Consider the following 23,377-nt stretch of genomic DNA (forward strand, 5'->3'; position numbering starts at 1 on the left):
TTAGATATACCCTCCTTCTGCCCGAATGCAGCTGAGATAGGCTCCAGCACCCCCCGCGACCCCAAAAGGGACAAGTGGTGGAAAATGGATGGATGGATGAAGTTTGATATATTTTTTAATATTAAGCCCGTTGTTTTTTTCGGATTCTAACAATGATCAACAAATTAAAGGCAAAATCATTTACAGAGCTTGAAAATTTGTTAAATAAAATGATTTTTTATTGAGTACAGCTGCAAAATAAGCCACTGTGGGGTCAAAGAAAGTTGTGAGTGCCAGCACTTTGATAAATGTGAGAAATATTATGTTTAGTAACTTGTAATGCACAACGGTGGGTCGGCATTGTTTTTCTCTCATCGCTGTCTTTCCCAAAAGGAATCTACATTAAATGTATAAGTGATGTATAATGTTATTTTATCCAATCATTTATTTATGCTTCACATTGCTTTCTGCATGTAAAACTATTAGTATTTTCTATATAATGTGTTGTGTTCATATTTGTGGATGTCTTTAACGGATTAATTGGAATTACATTATTTCTTAAGGGAAAATACATACGATTTTCGTACCATTCTGTCTTTGTTGGAGCTTTTGGAATGGATTACTGAGGTACTCCTGTAGTGTATAATTACAATTGTTTTATGATGGTGGCAGTTTGAGGCTGTAACAAATAAAGTTACATGATTTCAGACGTAAACAGAAACAAGTAAACACAATGCACACATTTTATTAGGTTTTGTGCAACAATTCAAACTTCACAGAAGATGGGCTGCAGTTCAGACCAGAATGTGTCAGTGTTTTGCCAACAATAATGCAGCTGGTGAGGAAGCTGAACACTTCCACTTCCTCTGCACACGGTCACATCATCCACCCGCCACTAGTCTTGTGACCAGTCATGTTCCGGCGAGAACCACACTTTAGGGTTTTGGTACCGCATCATCCTTCCACAATTCGACGAAGCATGTTGCCCAGACTACCCTTGGCTATCTGGAGAGGGGTTTTCTCCTCCTTGTTCTCAATGTAGATGCTGGCCCCGTGTTCCACCAACAACTTGGCCGCTTCGACGCGCTCCTCATCACACGCTAGGTGGCTGGATTGACAAAAATGTAGTTGCAAATTCAAAAAAATCCTTGTCATTTTACACTTCCACGTATTTGACTTTAAAAGGGACACATTAGAATAAACTTGTTAATCGCTAGTACAGTTTGCACCATATTACAGTATACACCAAATTAAGGCCTGCACAAAAGTTAAAGTATGAAATGACCCAACAGAGTAATTTTAGTCATTTGTAGCAGGGCGTTCTAACCACAGGGCAGTACCAAGTAGTGGAGCAGTTATCGAGGAATAAATCGATTAGTTTGATTAATCAAGTAATCGGACAAAAAACACTTTAAAGCCTCAATGCATACTTTAGGGCAGGGGTCACAACGTGGTGCCCGCGGGCACCAGGTCGCCCGTAAGGACCAGATGAGTAGCCCGCTGGCCTGTTCTAAAAATAGCTCAAATAGCAGCACTTACCAGTGAGCTGCCTCTAGTTTTTAAATTTTATTTATTTACTAGCAAGCTGGTCTCGCTTTGCTCTAAATTTTTAATTCTAAGAGAGACAAAACTCAAATAGAATTTGAAAATCCAAGAAAATATTTTAAAGACTTGGTCTTCACGAACTGACAAAGAAACAGACAACAGATTTGGTGTCCAGTTCAAAGTGTGACATGATTTATTTAAAAATTTGAGAGTTGACTTTTGTATTTTACATGAGTTATTATTTGTACAAACATGGTGCAAAGTAATTCATGATTTGTTAAAAAATGTTAGTGGCTAGCTAGTTAAAATGGGATATTGTGATTTCACAAGACTGTCTTAGAAGTGATCATTCGAAAATGTTCAATTTGAAAAATGTGCACTTAGAGAAAATATAAAAATAAAGTGTTGCATATTGATATTTATCTGTTTCTATATATATTTATTGTGAGAAATCATTAAGATGATCAGTGTTTCCACAAAGATAAATATCATTAATTATTAATAATAACATAGAGTTAAAGGTAAATTGAGCAAATTGGCTATTTCTGGCAAGTGTGTATCAAACTGGTAGCCCCTGCGATGAGGTGGCGACTTGTCTAGGGTGTACCCCGCCTTCCGCCCGATTGTAGCTGAGATAGGCTCCAGCGCCCCCCGCGACCCCAAAGGGAATAAGCGGTAGAAAATGGATGGATGGAAACTGGTAGCCCTTCGCATTAATCAGTACCCAAGAAGTAGCTCTTGGTTTCAAAAAGGTTGGTGACCCCAGCTTTAGGGAATTTAGTTTTTTTGCTTGACATAACTTTCATTTTTTTCTTTAAAAGTGCACATGATCTACATTAAAATTGCACTTTTAACATTATATGTGCAAATTTTTGAGGCACTTGTGATTTACAGCTATATAAATAAACATTGATAGATTGAATTGTGCATACATACAAAAAAAACGAACATATTTGCCAACACACAGATCAGGGCCCCCACACATCACCGCTCTCATGTGCGTTCTATTGCAACAGCCGTGTAGAAACTATGTAGACATATTTAAACTTCTGGGCACTCCAAGCGGTCCAGATGTGATACATTTTTATTAATTACTCTCAAACGAATAATTGAAGTAACAGAAAATGTATCAAACCTTTTTTTCAAACTAAAAATCAATATAATCGGTGAATCATTGCAGCCCTTAAACCAATGGAAACTTTCACAAGCAAAAAATTAAAATATGTTTTTTTAAATAAAAATATCTAATATAATAATACATTTTGGAAATGGAGCCGTTTATTTAATGGAAAACATTTTACGCAAATAAATGTATTTTACTCTGACGTCTCATTGGGGTTAAAGTTGGGCACGCACCAGCATGTCCCTTCTGTGCTAAAGTAGAGGGAAGTGGGTTGTTTTGTCTTTCAGCATTAAAATGAATTTAGGAAGTACCCAGAACATTCCACAATGCCAAGTCTCCACCTCATCGCAGGGCCAACACAGAGAGACAACATTCACACTCACATTCACACAAGAGGAACAATTTAGTGTTCCCAATTAACCTATCTCCAGTTGCATGTCTTTGGAGGTGGAAGGAAGCCGTAGTACCCGGAGGGAATCCACGCAGTCTCGGGGAGAACATGCATACTCCACACAGAAAGACCCAGAGCCCAGGGATCGAACCCAGGAACTTTGTATTGTGAGGCACATCCACCGTGCTGCCCCAAATAAACAACTCGATACTTGAAATCGTTTAAGTTCTGGGGCCTGAATCAATAATGTGTCTGTAATCTATGGAAGTTTAATGTTTTGAATGGAATTATGGAAATAAACTTTTCCATGATATTCAAATTTTTTGGAAAGGGTCTGTATATGTACTTTTTTTTCCACTTTACTGATACTTTAAAGACGTTAAGAGGGTAAAAACATGCGGTGCCTGTCACCCACACACATAAAACAAAGCAGAATATGTCCCCTTTAAAGTTGAACAACTGTGGTGCTATGGCTGCATGTTGCTTCATACGTACAGTGCTGTGTTGCCCTGCGAGTCCTGGATGTTGGTCGAGGCACACTGTTTGAGAAGCAGCTGGATTAGGCGATAGTTTCCTTTTGCGGATGCACGGTGAAGGGGAGTGGAATCAAGTTTGTCCGTGACATTTGGGTCAGCTCCATTTTCAAGCAACAGCACGGCTATCTGTAAGAAAAAACAAGTACGACAAATCAAATCAAATCAAATCAACTTTATTTATAAAGCACATTTAAAATTTACCACAGGGGTAGCCAAAGTGCTGTACAATGAGCAGGTTAAAAGATAAAACGAGTACCGAGCAAACACAACACAACACAAACAGAACATGATAAAAAATAAATAATTAAAATAGAATTAATAAAAACATAAAAACATAAAAACAGGATCACAGCAGGTGTATTATGGGGCGCCATTGCAGGATGGATATCACTCAGTGTTAAAAGCCATGGAATAAAAGTATGTTTTTAAGAGGGATTTAAAAACAGGAAGAGAGGAGGCTTGTCTAACACTCAGGGGTAGGTCGTTCCAGAGCTTGGGAGCAGCAACGGCGAAAGCTCTGTCACCTCTAAGCTTCAGCCTTGTGTCAGGGACCGTCAACAGCAGCTGATCGGCTGATCTTAAGGATCGGGTGGGGCAGTAAGGCTGAAGGAGGTCGGAGAGATAGGTTGGCGCGAGGTTGTTTAGACATTTAAAAACAAATAAAAGGAGTTTAAAATGTATTCGGTAACGCACAGGGAGCCAGTGAAGGGACGCTAAAATAGGGGTGATGTGCTCACGTCTGCGGGTCTGTGTTAGCAGACGAGCAGCAGAGTTCTGTACGAGCTGCAGGCGGGCGAGGGAGGCCTGGCTAATGCCAACATACAGGGCATTACAGTAATCAAGACGAGTCGAGATAAAAGCGTGGATTAATTTCTCAAGATCATGTCTTGATAAAAGCGGTTTCACTTTCGCTATTTGGCGTAATTGATAAAAGCTTTTTTGAACGACGCTGCTGATTTGTTTTTCGAATTTAAAATCTGAGTCAAACTTTACCCCCAGGTTTGTGACAGAGTCGCTGAGATACGGGGTCAGAGTGCCGAGGTCAACGTTGGGGGAGGGAGAGCGACTTGGACCGAACAACATAACTTCTGTTTTGTCTTCATTTAGGCTCAGGAAGTTAGCTGAAAGCCAGACTTTGATGTCGTGCAGGCAGTCAATAAGACTTTGAACCGTGTTATTTTGTGCCATGGGAAAATAAATCTGGCAATCATCGGCATAAAAATGAAATGCAATACTGTACTTCCTAAAAATAGAACCAAGGGGGAGAAGGTAAAGCGCAAATAAAATTGGGGCAAGGATTGAACCCTGGGGGACCCCATGTGGTAAAGGAGCTGTGGACGACATAAAACTGTCTACTTTTACACAAAAACTCCTGTCGGTTAGGTACGACCGGAACCAGTTGAGGGCGGCGCCCTTAATGCCCACACAGTTCTCAAGACGAGTGATTAAGGTGGTGTGGTCGACGGTGTCGAACGCAGCAGACAGATCTAAAAGCACCAGGACAACATATTTACCAGAATCAGTGGACAGGAGGATATCGTTAAAAACTTTTAGAAGCGCTGACTCTGTGCTGTGGAGGGCTTTAAAACCGGACTGGAACAGCTCAGTGATACCATTATCCTCTAAGAAGGGCAGCAACTGACTGTAGACAACCTTCTCTAATATTTTGGAAATGTATGGAAGATTAGAGATAGGTCTGAAGTTAGAGAGGAGAGAGGGGTCGAGGCTGGGTTTTTTAAGTAGAGGTCGTACCACTGCATGTTTAAACTCTACTGGAACTATTCCAGAAGAGAGGCTACTATTGATAATGTTAAGGACACTTGATCCAATAGTAGCAAGTACCTCCTTAAACAGGCGAGGTGGGAGGGCATCTGCAGGAGAACCAGAGGGCTTCATATGACTAACTGTGTCACTTAAAAAAGAAAAGGACACCGGCTCAAACTGATGGAAAACAGAAGAGAAATGCAGGGGAACAGAAGGGTCATATGAAGGCTGAGATAGACTGGCTCTAGTTGACACAATTTTGTCAGTGAAAAAATGGAGACAATTTTCACAGAATTCAAAAGAAGCATCAAAACCAGCAGATTTGGGAGCATCAATGACAGTGTTAATAGTTTTAAACAGAACTCTGGGGTTGTTACAGTTAGAAGATATAATCTGAGATAGATATATATTCATTTCTGCTTTTACAGTCATCTGAAAGGAAAACAGGCTTTCTTTAAAAATGGCAAAGGACACATGCAGCCTGTCTTTCGATCAACATATGAATAATCTACTTAAAGAAGAAAACATCTTTTCATTAAATACTGCAAATCCAGTTTGAGTTTTTATTTAAATGTTTATGTTTATCCTAATGTATGATTTCGGATCAGAAACTTTTAATTTACTAATTAGTGAATGGTGGTGTAGTTGTAAGTGCATAAGAAAGTCACAACGTATAATGCTGCTCCGCCAAAATGATACTGAATTTGAATCATTTTCTTTTTATACAAGCAATTTCACAAAAAAAATATCCTTTAGAATTAGTTTTCTTTTCAAAGTACCTTTAATAGGTTTAATTGGACAATTGACAGAATCTCTGAGGCTAATTAGCCAGCTGCTGTCCAATACAATTTACACAGACAATAGTGTGAAAATAATATCAGGTATTGGACAGCTAACAATTTTAAGTCCACATGAAAGTCTTGATGTGAGCAAAAAAACACCCTGACTAATTTCAAACACAAAGATACCTACAAGAATCCAAGCAAAAGTGTCAGAATACTTTCCTCCGTAAAAAAACCAACAACACACACACACACAACACAGGTGTTCGTCTCCCGGGTAGTAAGCCAAATCCATCCCGGGGAGGTATTTAATCGAGCCATTTGAAAATGATCGTGTATCCGTCCCGCACAGTTAAATTCAGCAACATTGACACTATAGGCCACAGTGTATTAATAAAATGCATCGCACAAACCATTGTTACTAAAGGTGTCAGATTAACATCAAAAGTAAAACTAATTTAACTTAGCGTGACTAAAAACAACAATACTTTAACTAATAAACCATGTCCGTACACAATGACACATTAAAGATGCATGATAATGCAGTCAAAAGTGATCATTTTAACACAGACATGGACAATTATATTGACTCGGGGGCCACATTGGTTGGTAAAATTGCGTCTGGGGGCCTGTGTGTGTGTGAGTGTGCGTATATATATATATATATATATATATATATATATATATATATATATATATATATATATACACACACACACACACACACACACACACACATACAGTACACATATATATATACATACATATATATGTAAAATACTTAATTTTGAGGAACAGACAGCATGCAGATGTACAATTTTTTCAGAAATGATTACTGTTACGATATACTGTATGATGCTAATATGATTTTTTTAAACTCTTTATAACTTAGGTCCACCAGCTTTAAGTTGCGACTTTATGGTTTGTTACTTACATACAAAATACTAAACAGTTTAGCACCATCTTATCTTGCTGATTGTATTGTACCTTATGTTTCCGTCCGTTCAAAAAACACTGGCTTATTATTATTTATTAGTGACCCCCAGATCCCCAAAAAAGTCTGCAGGCTCTGGAGCGTTTTCCATTCAGGCTTCAGTACTCTGGAATGCCACACCAGCAACAGTTAGGGATGCTACCTCAGCAGAAGCATTAAAACTCATTTATATATGCTAGCCTTTATATACACCTATTATCTACCAGTTTATCTGCTCTGTCCCCCTTCTCCTGCTTTAAGAAAGTAGCAGGTGGTCAAGGTTAAATTCTGGAGAGGGACCAGTTTGGAGAAGGTGCTAGCTGACCAGAATTGAGACCCAAGATTGACCACTCATTGGACCACTCTTCTATGCCGAGCTATAGATATCTCTGCATAGCTGACTGGCTGAAGCTGGAAGAAGATAACTCCCCATCCCCATGATTATCTGCTGGTTTCCCGACAGACTGGACTCCCACTTCATCTAACAAATTAACAACTAATTAATTTACCAATATTAATTTAACAATTCAATAACTGTTCCCACTTGACAACCATTACAGCTGGTGTTAGAATAATTATAAATGTTAGAATAATTATGTATATATTATCACACTGACTTTAGTATGCTTAAAGTCCGTTGCTTCAGTTATTTAGCTATTGTGCTCAAGTTGGACTTTTCTAATCTGTGCAAGGACAAAGACTTCTTGTCTGAGGGGTGGCCTCAGCCGTAGATGTTATCTTTGTTTTAGCCCGCTAACAGCCAAGGACTTCAACGACCTCAACAGAGATAAGATGACAGCACGCAGACGAAGCAGAGACTTCAAGGACCTCAACGAAGATAAGATGACAACACGCAGACGAAGCGGGGACAAGGCGAAATCACAAGGCCCCCAGCACATTCCGTCACGTATCGTGCGTCCTGGACCTGCTTTGCATAATATATGTGACCACTCCTTTTAGAGGCGGCCTTAATATTGTTGACTGTGGAACTCCTGAATAAATAGAGTGACGCAGGAGCTGAACCTTAGAGCGTAGGGTGAGACTGTGACTAAGTGTGCAGCTCCATGCGTTCTCCTCATGAGCTAAATTGAACTCTGTCTCTGCATGATTCCTTGCTTCCTGTCTGATTAATAGATGTCATCAGTGTTTGAACCTGGCAATGGTCAACCTGAAAGGGGGGTCCCTACATACGCAATCCTATCTCACGGTTTCCTTATTTTTTCTCATCTGGGGTTTTTGAGTTTTTCCTTGCCCAAATGTGGGTTTACAACTAAAGCTGTCATTGTGAGTTTGTGAAGCTCTTTGAGGCAGTCATGATTAAGGGCTATACAAATAAAATTTTATTGATTGATAAATGGTACGCGTCCTTTTATTGTGAAAACCTCTTAAACTAAAGCTAAAAGATGAGAGACACTATTCATTGTGGATCCATTTTGTGTTGCTCTGAATGTGTATATTACAGAAATGCAACAATAGCAGTCTGTCAGTGTCAGAGGCATTTGACACAGTCAGCATCTATCAGACCATTGTTTGGTGGCCACCTCCCAAAGCTGCAGTTTGGGGTGACTCAACAATCACAACCAATCATGTACTCAATTCCTGGGAAACCTAAAGTGAATTGCTTACCTGCTCCGCACTGAAAAACAAAATGAAAGGTCTAATTAGCGAGACGACACACTATCTGGATAACTGTGTGAAATCAACATTGAAGAACATAGTTTTGCAAACCCACTATTACTACTACTAACCACAACAATTGTCTAAAATATATATTTTTAAAAGATTTATGCGGAAATAAAGTGTGTGGTCCAACTCCTGATTTATACAGTGATTAGGACGAGTGCTAGTATACTAGAACTGCATGATTCTGGAAAAACACACAGATTTTCGGTTTTCAAACTGAGTTTAAAATTCTCTAGAATTAATTTTTTTTCCACCCGTGCACACACATCATGTTCTTACTTTTCAAAGAAATCACACTTTTTTTTTTTAAACAATATTTTTCGACTCGTCATTGTCTGTTTTCGCCTTATAGAAATTTCCAATGATTTATCTAAATACCTTCATGGGAAGTCCCAGAAGGTCCACTGACCAGGGACTTTTTAAAATTAGAATAGAAAGTAGTCTCACGATACCAAAAAATTAATTCTAGAGTTTAAGATTCTCTAGAATTGATTTTTTTCCCCCACCTGTACACACACATAATGTTCTTTCTTTTCAAAGAAATAACACTTTCTTTAAACAATATTTTTCGAATAGTGATTGTCTTTGTCTGCCTTTTAGAAGCTTCCAATGATCTATCTGAAGACCTTCATGGGAAGTCCCTGAAGGTCCACTGACAGGGGGACTTTTTTTTTTAGAATACCAAGTAGTCTCACGATACCAGAATCTCAGAAGTCAATACCGATACCGGTGGATTACCATGATTCTAAATACTTATTTGATAACTTACCTGTTTCGGCTTGTTTGCCGCTTTTAAATGTGAAATAATATGAAACGTGAAGGTAAAAAAAACGAACCCGTGTACTTTTAAATCGACTACTTTATTGAAAACTATCAAGTATGTAAGATTGTTGTGCTTCAACATATTTTGGCACAGGATTTAAATTGCAGTAGCAGCTTCCAAGAGGGAACTAATAGGGTTGGCTATTGGCAACGACTTCAAGATACAATACGTATCCCCATACTTGAGTCATTATACAACACAGTATTGGGATCTTGTACTACGACAATATATTGCGATATACTACATACTGTAGTTCACTGAACTGCATTCACTGAATGCAGCTTAAAATTCATGCAACTGTGGTTCGTATGGGCATTAAAGGTAGCAGTTGTAATACACTTTTTCACCACAAACAGAAGACCTCTGGCGCTTAAAGGGAAGTGCACTTTTTGGGGGGAATTTTGCCTATCTTTCACAATCATTACAAAATACATTACGATTGAGGGATTTTTTTTAATGCATTCTAATTTAAATACATGTAAATAAAAACCAATGGGAGGTCTACTATTTTGCCCATAAAATCCAATAAATAACCATTCAAAAACCGCCAACAATACTCCATTTATATTTTGTGACTTGAATATTAACCAAGTATGAGTGATGTTGTTATTATAAGTTCTAACGCAGACACACTATTTCTAGCGGCAACGTGATCACTACCGTGTGTGCCTATGGTTACATCTTTGAGTGATCTAATGCTTTCTCGCTTCCTTGCTCCATGGAAGTTTATTGTAGATCATAAATCATGCATCTCACCTGGACAGCCAAAGTCTGAGGAGGTAATCCGACAAGTTGGTACACTTTCACAGCCATTCAGGGTCCAAAAATGGCGAGAAAGACACGAAAAGACGTTTGCATGATGCGCTTTTTAAATTAATGCGCCGCGTATGCTTAAAAATGATCAAAATACGTAAATATTAAATGTAATTATAAATGTGCCCATTACTACATTACATATATACTTACATCATGTACAAACCCCGTTTCCATATGAGTCGGGAAATTGTGTTAGATGTAAATATAAACGGAATACAATGATTTGCAAATCATTTTTAACCCATATTCAGTTGAATTATGCTACAAAGACAAGATATTTGATGTTCAAACTGATAAACATTTTTTTGTGTGTGCAAATAATCATTAACTTTAGAATTTGATGCCAGCAACACGTGACAAAGAAGTTCGGAAAGGTGGCAATAAATACTGATAAAGTTGAGGAATGCTCATCAAACACTTATTTGGAACATCCCACAGGTGAACAGGCAAATTGGGAACAGGTGGGTGCCATGACTGGGTATAAAAGTAGATTCCATGAAATGCTCAGTCATTCACAAACAAGGATGGGGCGAGGGTCACCACTTTGTCAACAAATGCGTGAGCAAATTGTTGAACAGTTTAAGAAAAACCTTTCTTAACCAGCTATTGCAAGGAATTTAGGGATTTCACCATCTACGGTCCGTAGTATCATCAAAGGGTTCAGAGAATCTGGAGAAATCACTGCACGTAAGCAGCTAAGCCCGTGACCTTCGATCCCTCAGGCTGTACTGCATCAACAAGCGACATCAGTGTGTAAAGGATATCACCACATGGGCTCAGGAACACTTCAGAAACCCACTGTCAGTAACTACAGTTGGTCGCTACATCTGTAAGTGCAAGTTAAAACTCTCCTATGCAAGGCGAAAACTGTATCAACAACACCCAGAAACGCCGTCGGCTTCGCTGGGCCTGAGCTCATCTAAGATGGACAGATAAAAAGTGGAAAAGTGTTCTGTGGTCTGACGAGTCTACATTTCAAATTGGTTTTGGAAACCGTGGACGTCGTGTCCTCCGGACCAAAGAGGAAAAGAACCATCCGGATTGTTATAGGCGCAAAGTTGAAAAGCCAGCATCTGTGATGGTATGGGGGTGTATTAGTGCCCAAGATTTGGGTAACTTACACATCTGTGAAGGCGCCATTAATGCTGAAACATACATACAGGTTTTGGAGCAACATATGTTGCCATCCAAGCAACGTTACCATGGACGCCCCAGCTTATTTCAGCAAGACAATGCCAAGCCACGTGATACATCAACGTGGCTTCATAGTAAAAGAGTGCGGGTACTAGACTGGCCTGCCTGTAGTCCAGACCTGTCTCCCCTTGAAAATGTGTGGCGCATTATGAAGCCTAAAATACCACAACGAAGACCCCGGACTGTTGAACAACTTAAGCTGTACATCAAGCAAGAATGGGAAAGAATTCCACCTGAGAAGCTTAAAAAATGTGTCTCCTCAGTTCCCAAACATTTACTGAGTGTTGTTAAAAGGAAAGGCCATGTAACACAGTGGTGAACATGCCCTTTCCCAACTACTTTGGCACGTGTTGCAGCCATGAAATTCTAAGTTAATTATTATTTGCAAAAAAAAAATAAAGTTTATGAGTTTGAACATCAAATATCTTGTCTTTGTAGTGCATTCAATTGAATATGGGTTGAAAGGGATATGCAAATCATTGTATTCCGTTTATATTTACATCTAACACAATTTCCCAACCCATATGGAAACAGGGTTTGTACATAAAACCTCAATGGACGTGTTTGGATATTTAAGGGGAACTGCAGCTTGTCGTTCATAATCATTATGAAAGACAAGAAGACAAAAGTTTTTTTGTTTTTTTTTGCAGTCTAACATGTAAAAATTGTCTCGTTCTAGGTAGCTACCAATGCAGCTAATGGGAGAGATCAATTCTACCTCTAAATTACTTTTAAAATGCATTTAAAAACCGTCACCAATTCTTAATTTACGTCCTGTAACCTGTATAATAAACAAAGAGCAAACACTGAGGAATACTTTTGCTATTGTAATAACACATTGGCGTGCTTCGGTATTAGCCGTAAAAACTAACTACAGCAAGAGATAAGCTAGTTTCTACGACAACTCGAAACACGTTTGAGTTTGTAATGCACAACACAATGAGATAGGACACCAATCTGTACTGGCTGAAAAACATGAACAATCATATAATAGTATCTGTAAAGTATTATCCCATATTTCATGTTTTGTTTGTACACAGCTAGCCAAATATCATGATACACGCATGATGTGCTGCGTGTATTATGATCAATATAAAGTGTGATTTACTTGATGGACAATTGTCTCTTTAGTCCATTGTCTCCATATTCCACAACTGCAACTTTCACCTCACTCTATCAGCTTCCATCTGCTCCAACGTTTCACCCTCTTCTTTGTGCTCGCTTATAGAAGCAGCAATTCATCTTCTGTTCATTCAGGTAAAAAACAAACACGGTTGTGAATCCTCATTTGTCCAAAAATAGTCATCTACGTTGTTTGTTTGTAAGTCTGCTATGATTAGAACACACACAAGCGTTTTGTAACTGGAAGTATGACCCAGCAGAATTGGTCACATTTTCAGTAGACCCATAATAAATTCATTAAAAAAATAAACTTCATTAATGTTTTTTGTGACAAACAAGTATGTGCTCCAATCACTCTATCACAAAAAAATAAGAGTTGTTGAAATTATTGGAAACTCAAGACAGCCATGACATTATGTCCTTCACAAGAAAAGGTGAGGCCTTTAATCCCAAGAACACCTGACCTACCGTCAAGCATGGTGGTGGTAGTATTATGCTCTGGGCCTGTTTTGCTGCCAATGGAAATGGTGCTTTACAGAGAGTAAATGGGACAATGAAAAAGGAGGATTATCTCCAAATTCTTCAGGACAACCTAAAATCATCAGCCCGGAGGTTGGATCTGGGGCGCAGTTGGGTGTTCCAACAGGACAATGACCTCAAAAAACGTCAAAAGTGGTAAAGGAATGGCTAAATCAGGCTAGAATTAAGGTTTTAGAATGGCCTTCCCAAAGTCCTGACTTAAACCCCATTGAGAACATGTGGACAATGCTGAAGAAACAAGAGAGAAAACCAACAAATTTAGCTGAACTGCACCAATTTTGTCAAGAGGAGTGGTCAAAAATTCAACCAGAAGCTTGCCAGAAGCTCCTGGATGGCTACCAAAAGCGCCTTATTGCAGTGAAACTTGCCAAGGGACATGTAACCAAATATTAACATTGCTGTATGTATACTTTTGACCCAGCAGATTTGGTCACATTCATAAAAGAACCAAACTTCATGAATGTTTTTTGTGACCAACAAGTATGTGCTCCAATCACTCCATCACAAAAAAATAAGAGTTGTAGAAATTATTGGAAACTCAAGACAGCTATGACATTATGTTCTTTACAAGTGTATGTAAACTTTTGACCAAGACTGTATATGTATATATTCATATTATATTAATGTTATACACGTGCATGATACACAACACACATACGAATGTATTGATACAGTTCTGAAGTACGTGCACTTATGTAGACATTAAATATATGTGTAATGTAATTAAATGAGCATCTAAATGAACTTGATATCAAAATCACTACACTAACTTCAGTTGTTTTTTTTTATCAATATTTATGACAATTGTGTGTCCGGCACACAGCAGAGCGTTGATTGTAACGTAACAACAATCATTTGTACCAAAATAACAGTTCAGTTTGCATTGATTAAAGCAAGTTATAACAGGCTGAACAACAACACATAACTTCAACAACTTCAACACTCCCCCCACATCAGACCATGACAATACAATATGAAGTATAAACGATAAAACATTGAACATTAAGTATGTAAAAGTTCAACTCCTACCTTGTTTTTTTCCCTGACAACCTCCTTAAAGTTCTGCATGTTCTGCCAAACATGCAGAAGTGTGGATAGAATGTTTTGCATATCAACCATCATGCACTGTAATAGATAATAATGTATAATTTAAAATTATATATACATGTTTTATAATGTCCACAAAGTTCAATGAGCAGGAGGTGTGACCGTGTGTTGACTTTATTTGTTGGTTATAGGTCATTTACACCATGAGTGAGGAATGTGGTTTGGATCGGGTAATATAAATTGATGCTGTGCTCAAAAGACTTTCAAATAAAATTAATGGTCATTGACCATCAATTCTAACTTTGCCCACAAAATGGCGGCTATATCATTCTAACTAAATCTACATGGGGACTAAATTTGGGCAAAAACATACCGTACTTTTGATGTCTTGTGGGCCGCACTGAAGACACCGGCGGGCCACACTTGCCTTAGTTTGGACACACCGATCTAAAGATTCACAGCTGATTCTTATCGATTGAGGTGGCTACTACTGGCGCAACCGAAACGCTCACTTGTCAAACCGGATATCCGGTTGCATCGGTTTAGCGTTCACAATCCTAGTATTTGGTAATTATGATACTGAAAAAAGGCAGGTATCAATGTATTTTTTGCATGTTAGTATCGAAATATTGGTATTTTGATTGGTATCACTGACCAGGGCAAGTTGTCTCTGCTGTCCTGGCCAGTGAGGATAGCTGACAATTATTCAATCCTTCATCAGCTCGCAGGAGAAGCGATCGGATTCATTCATGGACTTTTTTTTGTGATTGTTTGCAATGCAGCTCCTTCAGTAGATAGTCAAAAAAGATCCTTGTCATTTAAAACAAAAGTGCAAATGGAGCTTTTTGTACATTCCTACTAGAAACGTTGGTCTTTTAAATGGAAACGTTAGTGGAAAAACAATTAAGATTGAGTGATACAATTCAGACAGTTGTAGCATTACCTCGTATCTGTCCTTGGAGGCAGCATAATGGAGGGGAGTGCATCCATTTTGATTGACAGAGTTCAGCTGAGCCCCTTTGGAGATGAGTGCTCTTACAATGTCCTCTCTACCTGCAGAAGCTGCAATGTGAAGAGGGGTCCATAAAGCCTGGAAATAACATGTGGCAATGATCATGACCATGATAAACATGTTACATTAAATCAAAGCTGTGATAAATAAACCATCCATCCATCCATTTTCTATCACTTGTGACTCTCGGGGTCGCAGGGGTTTGGAGCCTATCCCAGCTGCACTGCGGTGGAAGGCGGGTAGCCTCTAATAGCTACTGCTGTGTTTCTATATTTCTATTGGCTTAGAGCAACTGATATTCGCATTACTGTTGTTCTACTGCAGGCGCCTGCTAGCCATGCATTTTCCAAACTGATTGTCCTCATTACAGTCACAGGTAAGCTGGAGCCTATGCCAGCTGATTTCAGACAAAAGGTTACAGCCTTTCTATCACAGGATATAAAAACAACTATTCACACTCACATATACGGACAATTAAGAGCAGTGGTGCTCGAGTGGCTCCCAGGGGCCAAATTGAACCCACCAAGTAGTTTCGCCAAAGGGTGGTTCCAGAGAACAAAGAAATAGGATAAAACTGCTATGGTATAAAAAGGAGTAAGACTAATTAAGCTTTGCTTCTTCCTACTCCTTTTCAGACATGGTAATGAAACAACTGGAAATATGTGATGCATTGCATTGTAATTGTATTGTATGCATGTTCAAAATAAACTGAACTGAACTGTCTATATGTGTGTGAGTGTGTGTGTGTGTGTGTCAATGTGCGCGTGCACATCCATATAGCAGCGTATTAACGATTGCCCTTGAAAATATGGCTTTACCGCAGTTTGCACTTTGGCAAGCGTGCCTCTTCAATTTGGTATTAAATAATATGCATATATAAATCATTGCTATCACAGATTACAGCTGCTTAAGTAAACGTAAACACAGAACACTCTGAGATAGAGGCGTGGCTCGGTTGATACAAGCGGCCGTGCCAGCAATTTGAGGGTTCCAGGTTCCATCCCAGCTGCTGCCATCCTAGCCACTGCCGTTGCGCCCAGTGCCCCCCACACTGGTTTAAATGTAACTTATATAATGGGTTTCACTATGCAAAGCACTCTGAGTCACTAGAGAAAAGCGCTATTTACATATAATTGCACTCTTTAATATTTACATGCTGCCGCTAGGCGACATCATACGCAAATACGGTGTTAGCTTTCACTGTTATGCTGATGACACCCAATGCCCCTAAAGCTGACCAACACGCCGGATTGTAGTCAGCTGGAGGCGTGTCTGAATGAAATTAAGCAATGGATGTCCGCTAACTTCTTGCAACTCAACGCCAAGAAAACAGAAATGCTGATTATCGGTCCTGCTAGACACCGACATTTGTTTAATAATACCACCTTAACATTTGACAACCAAACAATTAAGCAAGGCGACTCGGTAAAGAATCTGGGTATTATCTTCGACCCAACTCTCTCGTTTGAGTCACACATTAAGAGTGTTACTAAAACGGCCTTCTTTCATCTCCGTAATATCGCAAAAATTCGTTCTATTTTATCCACTAGCGACGCTGAGATCATTATTCATGCGTTCGTTACGTCTCGTCTCGACTACTGTAACGTATTATTTTCGGGTCTCCCTATGTCTAGCATTAAAAGATTACAGTTGATACAAAATGCGGCTGCTAGACTTTTGACAAGAACAAGAAAATTTGATCATATTACGCCTATACTGGCTCACCTGCACTGGCTTCCTGTGCACTTAAGATGTGACTTTAAGGTTTTACTACTTACGTATAAAATACTACACGGTCTAGCTCCATCCTATCTTGCCGATTGTATTGTACCATATGTCCCGGCAAGAAATCTGCGTTCAAAGAACTATGCCTTTTTAGTGATTCCCAGAGCCCAAAAAAAGTCTGCAGCCTATAGAGCATTTTCTATTCGGGCTCCAGTACTATGGAATGCCCTCCCGGTAACAGTTAGAGATGCTACCTCAGTAGACGCATTTAAGTCCCATCTTAAAACTCATTTGTATACTCTAGCCTTTAAATAGCCCCCCTGTTAGACCAGTTGATCTGCCGTTTCTTTTGTTTTCTCCTCTGCTCCCCCCTATTCCTTGTGGAGGGGGAGACACACAGGTCCGGTGGCCATGGATGAAGTGCTGGCTGTCCAGAGTCGAGACCCGGGGTGGACCGCTCGCCTGTGCATCGGTTGGGAACATCTCTGCGCTGCTGACCCGTCTCCGCTCGGGATGGTTTCCTGCTGACCCCACTATGGACTGGACTCTCACTATTATGTTGGATCCACTATGGACTGGAATCTCACAATTTTATGTCAGACCCACTCGACATCCATTGCATTCGGTCTCCCCTAGAGGGGGGGGGGTTACCCACATATGCGGTCCTCTCCAAGGTTTCTCATAGTCATTCACATTGACGTCCCACTGGGGTGAGTTTTTCCTTGCCCTTATGTGGGCTCTGTACCGAGGATGTCGTTGTGGGTTGTGCAGCCCTTTGAGACACTTGTGATTTAGGGCTATATAAATAAACATTGATTGATTGATAATTAATTTCACTTCACACATAGTTGTAATAAATAATAAAAATACAACTGACATTAGAGTAATGTTTCTGATATCAAATGTATTTAGATGCTTTTTAAATTACATTACACATATATTTAATATAGGTTGATTGGCAACCCTAATTGGCCCTAGTGTGTGAATGTGAGTGTGAATGTTGTCTGTCTATCTGTGTTGGCCCGGTGATGAGATGGCGACTTGTCCAGGGTGCACCCCGCCTTCCGCCCGAATGCAGCTGAGATAGGCTCCAGCACCCCCTGCGACCCCAAAAGGGACAAGCGGTACAAACTGGATGGATGGAGATATATATATATATATATATATATATATATATATATATATATATATATATATATATATATATATATATATATATATATATATATATATATATATATATATATAAATGTATCACGTGTACACATATAGGCTATATAGTAGATATGTGTGTATACATATTGTTACGTTACATGCAGTCGACTTTCAGCCCCCGGCCAAATTGTTTAAGTCCAATGCGGCCCCCGAATTAAAAAAGTTTGGACACCCCTGCCTTAGAAGGTAAAAGTTGTGGTACCCCTGATTTAGAGTCTCCAATTAACATGACATAACAGACGCCTGCTAGCTAGATCACATGTTATTTTAGTTGTACAGGCCATCTGGAAAGTATTCACAGCACTTCACTTGTTCCACATTTTGTTATGTTACAGCCTAATTCCAAAATGGAATAAATTATTTTTTGTCCTCAAAACTCTACACTCAATGTTAACTTTTTTTTTTTTTTAGAGATTTTTGTAAATTCACTAAAAATAGAAAAAATAAGACATAATGATAAATAAATGGGTTGTACTTGTAGAGCGCTTTTCTACCTTCAAGGTACTCAAAGCGCTTTGACACTACTTCCACATTTACCCATTCACACACTGATGGAGGGAGCTGCCATGCAAGGCGCTAACCAGCACCCATCAGGAGCAAGGGTGAAGTGTCTTGCTCAGGACACAACGGACATGACGAGGTTGGTACTAGGTGGGGATTGAACCAGGGACCCTCGGGTCGCGCACGGCCATTCTTCCACCGCGCCACGCCGTCCCTGACATCACATTTACCTAAGTATTTACAGCCTTTGCACAACACTTTGTTGATGCATCTTTAGCAGCAATTTCAGCCTCAAGTCTTTTTGAATACAATACCACAAACTTGCCACACCTATAATTCCTCTTTGCAGCACCTCTCAAGCTCCATCACGTTGTATGGAAAGCATCGATGCACAGCCATTTTCAGATCTCTTCTGACATGTCGGATTCAAGTCTGGGCTCTGGCTGGGCCACTCAAGAACATTTACGGTGTTGTCTTGAAGCCATTCCTTTAATATCTTGGTTTTGTGTTAAGGGTCGTTGTCCTGCTGAAAGATGAACCATCGCCCCGGTCTGTGTTCAAAAGTGCTATGGAGCAGGCTTTTATCAAGGATGTCTCTGTACATTGCTGCATTCATCTTTCCCTCTATCTAGACTAGTCTCACAGTTCCTGCTTGTGAAAAACATCCCCACAGCATGATGCTGCCACCACCAGGCTTCACTGTATGGATGGTATTGGCCTGGCGATGAGCGGTGCCTGGTTTCCTCCAAACATGACGCCTGGTATTCACTCCAAATAATTAAATATTTGTCTCATCAGACCAGAGAATGTTTTTCTCATGGTCTGAGAGTCTTTCAGGTGCATTTGGGCAAACTACAGGCGGGCTGCCATGTGCTTTTTATTAAGGAATGGCTTCCGTCTGGTCACTCTACCATAAGGCCTGATTGGGTTGGATTACAGCAGAAATGTTTGTCCTTCTGGAAGGTTCTCCTCTCTCCACAGAGGCATGCTGTAGCACTGACATAGAGACCATCGGGTTCTTGGTAACCTCCCTGACTACGGCCCTTCTCCCTCGATCGTTCAGTGTAGATGGCCGGTCAGCTCTCGGAAGAGTCCTGGTGGTTCCAAACTTCTTCCATTTGCGAATGACGAAGGCCACCGTGCTCATTGGGAACTTCAAGGTAGCTGATATGTACTGTCCTCTTCCCCAGATTTGTGCCTTGAGGCAATCCTGTCATGGAGGTCTAGAAAAGATTCCTCCGACATCATGCTTGGTTTGTGCACCGCCATGCTCTGTCAAGTGTGAGACTGTACATTTACACAGGTGTGTGTCTTTCCATAAAATGTCCAAACAACTGAATTTATCACAGGTGCACTCCAATTAAGCTGTAGGAACATCTCAAGGATGATCAATTGAAACAGGATGCCCCTGGTCTCACTTTTGACCTTCATGACAAATGCTGTGACTACTTGTGTACATATGATTTATTATTTTTAGTAGATTTGCAAAAAACTCTAAAGAAATTTTCATTATGGGGTATTGTGTGTAGAATTTTGAAGATAAAATGTATGTATTCAATATTGGAATAAGGCTGTAACATAAAAAGTGAAGCTCTGTGAATACTTTGCGGATGCACTGTATATTTTTGTAATCAAATATATGTCAGTGGTGTACAGAACTAACTTTGTTGAGCGATGACCAGGTGCTTTAAAATCAAAGGATGTCTAGGCATTTTAATACTTTTTTTTTTTTAAATATAATAAAGACATAATCCATATTTTTAGGGACAAAACGTTGGGCGGTTTCTTTGATGTGCCAAACAAATCATTATTAGTCTTAGTAGTAACAAACTTTTTCTTATTGGATTACGCCTCTGTTCCTATTTTTCAGTTTTACTTGGCTTTTTTTCAGTTTCTCATTGATTGCTTTGCTTAGTTTTAGTTATTCAAATGTGCTCCAGAGCAATAATAACTGTGCTTTAGTGTTAAGAGCTTAGTATTATAAACTACTGGTTAACACCCTGACAACAAATGCAAGTGCAAAAACCTACAGAGAAACTGTCTAACATTCATTCTTAAAATCAAATAACTTTTGCACTAGAGGTTTATCAAATTCATGTATTCATGTTCATATCCAACGCAGCTGTACTGAACCGAAAGCTCCCTATCGCTAGGGATGATGCTCGAAACCGGTTTTCCCGGTTGTTCGATAAGAAAAGAACCGAGTCCTCGGACTCAAATCCCTTTTTGAGAACCTGTACCCGTTATCGAGACCACTATAGTAAAGAAAAAGAGTTGGTTCTTTATTCAAATCCCTTCCCACAGTAAATGCCCTGTGGGACGCAATGTTATGCCCATTTGATTGTAGACTCTTACTGACATCTTGTGGCGATATGCAAATACTACGCGTCATTAGTTTGGGCACTTCCGGGTTGAGACAATTGAGAAGTAGACAAGTTGTGTTAGCTTCTACAAGCCTTGGAAAAGATAAGTCTGTAAGTAAACTGTTTAACTTGTTTATATAACTCAATATTAATGTGGAAAGTGTTTCAATTTGATAGTAAGATGCCTATTGAAAAACTATTTTTGTGCACGGTTTCAATGGATGTTTTGAGGACTTAAAATGGCTGCCAGTCGTGTATTTCCACCATCAAAATAGTTTCAACACTCAGAAGTATTTGTTTGATGATAGTACTGTATATTTGTGTGAAGCTAATATTTACACATTGTGTATTACATTTCAGTATGTTAATTGAATCACAAAGCTTATACATTTGTCATTGTGTGTATTTCAGTTTAAAAAAAAATAACATAACAGTCAAGACAAAAGTAAAGATAAGAAAAGACAAAGCAAGATCAACAACAATTAAGAGCCTAAATGGATTAATCTGCTTTGGAACTTTATTAGACGTCTTGGATTGTTTGTTAGCTGTCTGCCAATCTGTATAACCTCAACACGTATAGTGAGGGCAGAACAGGCAATATGCAATTATTGCCAGGCTTCGCTCTCATGTAAGGGAAGAAGAATTGTTGATTGATGACTGTGGTGTTCTTAGTGTCATAGTGTGTGTAGTTAGTATGTTCCAATAGCAGCAGAAGTACACTTTTTGGAGAGCTGTATCATTTTCAGTTTTGTGCCCAAGGGACTGATTTTATTTAACACTATATTATTATTTATACACATACAGTGATCACAGAGACAGGTTGTTTTTGTGTTACTGTACATATTTGTTTTTCTGAAAAATCCCACTTAATATACTTTGGGTAACAACAGTCAATATTTTTATTTTTTTAGGGGGGTAACAGTCAATATTTATTTTTATTTTTTATTTTTTTCTTATAAAATAAAAGTGAGCTTTTGTTAAACCAAATATTGTGTTTTTTCCCCATATACAACAACCTATCTGGAATCGATAAGGAATCGGGTTCGAGAAGAGGATTCGATAATGGGCTCGAACTCGATAATTTCTTATCAAACATTATCCCTACCTATCGCTTTACAATGTGTTGTCTATTTGTGCTGTTTAGTGTATGTACAATACATTTGGTATTAGATTGTAGTTTTAGCTGGTACAATACTAGGTAAATGGTTCTCAAACTGTGGTATGTGTATTGCTAGTGGTGCTCGGGCTCCATCTCGTGGTATGCCAAAAAAACACTTGATTAAAGTACACTGTTTTAATTTTCCTATATTCAAAAACAGTTCAAACTGTTTGTAATGTTACAGTGGCCAAACATATTCAATATTATTTGTTAAATAAATCATCTGTATTTTTAATGAATACTTAGGCCTACTACGCGACTGTATTTCAATGTTGGTCATTATGGTGTTACTTGGAGAGCCAAGTTTTTCTGAGGAGGTGCTTTATGAAAAGTTTGACTACCGTAGCAGAGGATATTATTGTTTAGTATATATAAATGTGTTGCAACCTGTTACCATTCTTGTCATTACAGTAAGTTAGCATGAGTGTTTTACTGTGTTTATGATCCATACATCATCTTGCAGGTTGACTTCAACTCCTAGGTCAAGTAGAAAGGAAACAATGTCGGTATGTCCAGCCGAACATGCCCAATGCAGTGCAGTTCTGTGATCCTGAAATCATGTTTAAAAATATACATTCTTAATAATGAGCACAGGGTTTAGCAGTGTTATTGACATGTCAACAAAACGACTTGCTGTGTCATGAATTCTTACCTGGTCCGTTTTGCAAGCAAGAGTTTTGTCTGACAATATGGACTGTTTTAACTTCTCGAAATGCCCCATGTAAGCTAAATTACAAACATCTACGTTTGACACGGAGCCCTCCATTCTTTAAAAAAAAACTGTCAAATAATATTAGAATAGAATAGAATAAGAGAATATGCGTTGCGTGCTGGATTTGAACTGTAGCAGCAATGACTCAGGAAATATTTATTGTACTTCCGCCTTGTATATTTCGCCTCGTTTGAACTTTTCACAACAAAACATCCCGCGTAAAATCTCAACGCTGCAACATTGAAATGCTTTATATTTTTGGTCTTTTTTACTTTTTTTTTTAAAGTAATATTTAAATGTAAACAACTGTATGGAACCACCAGAGCACCAATCTAAATCACAAATATCACACAGTTGTTTTATTTTGGTAGG

General features: G+C 39.0%; 1 protein-coding gene across 1 annotated transcript; it reads right to left on the reverse strand.

The window, feature by feature from the left end:
* Positions 1–708: 708 nt before the first annotated feature.
* On the reverse strand, positions 709–23,213 carry psmd10 (proteasome 26S subunit, non-ATPase 10). Its single transcript, XM_061927854.2, has 5 exons — positions 22,946–23,213; positions 22,745–22,843; positions 15,262–15,408; positions 3,534–3,700; positions 709–1,087 (listed from the first exon to the last, which is right to left on the reverse strand). The coding sequence occupies exons 1-5, from the start codon at positions 23,057–23,059 to the stop codon at positions 934–936; spliced, it is 681 nt and encodes a 226-aa protein (XP_061783838.1). The 5' UTR covers positions 23,060–23,213; the 3' UTR covers positions 709–933.
* Between the last annotated feature and the right edge of the window lie 164 nt (positions 23,214–23,377).

This window comes from Nerophis lumbriciformis, linkage group LG35 (genome assembly GCF_033978685.3).
Source record: "Nerophis lumbriciformis linkage group LG35, RoL_Nlum_v2.1, whole genome shotgun sequence".
Lineage (NCBI taxonomy): Eukaryota > Metazoa > Chordata > Actinopteri > Syngnathiformes > Syngnathidae > Nerophis > Nerophis lumbriciformis.

Excerpts from the sequence above, each read along its gene's own strand:
- psmd10 (XM_061927854.2), bottom strand. The coding sequence starts at position 23,059 with ATGGAGGGCTCCGTGTCAAACGTAGATGTTTGTAATTTAGCTTACATG. Across the intron at positions 22,844-22,945 it reads TTGCTTGCAAAACGGACCAG|GATCACAGAACTGCACTGCA; the intron begins GTAAGAATTCAT and ends ACATGATTTCAG. Across the intron at positions 3,701-15,261 it reads CCTCCAAGGACAGATACGAG|ATAGCCGTGCTGTTGCTTGA; the intron begins GTAATGCTACAA and ends TTTTTCTTACAG.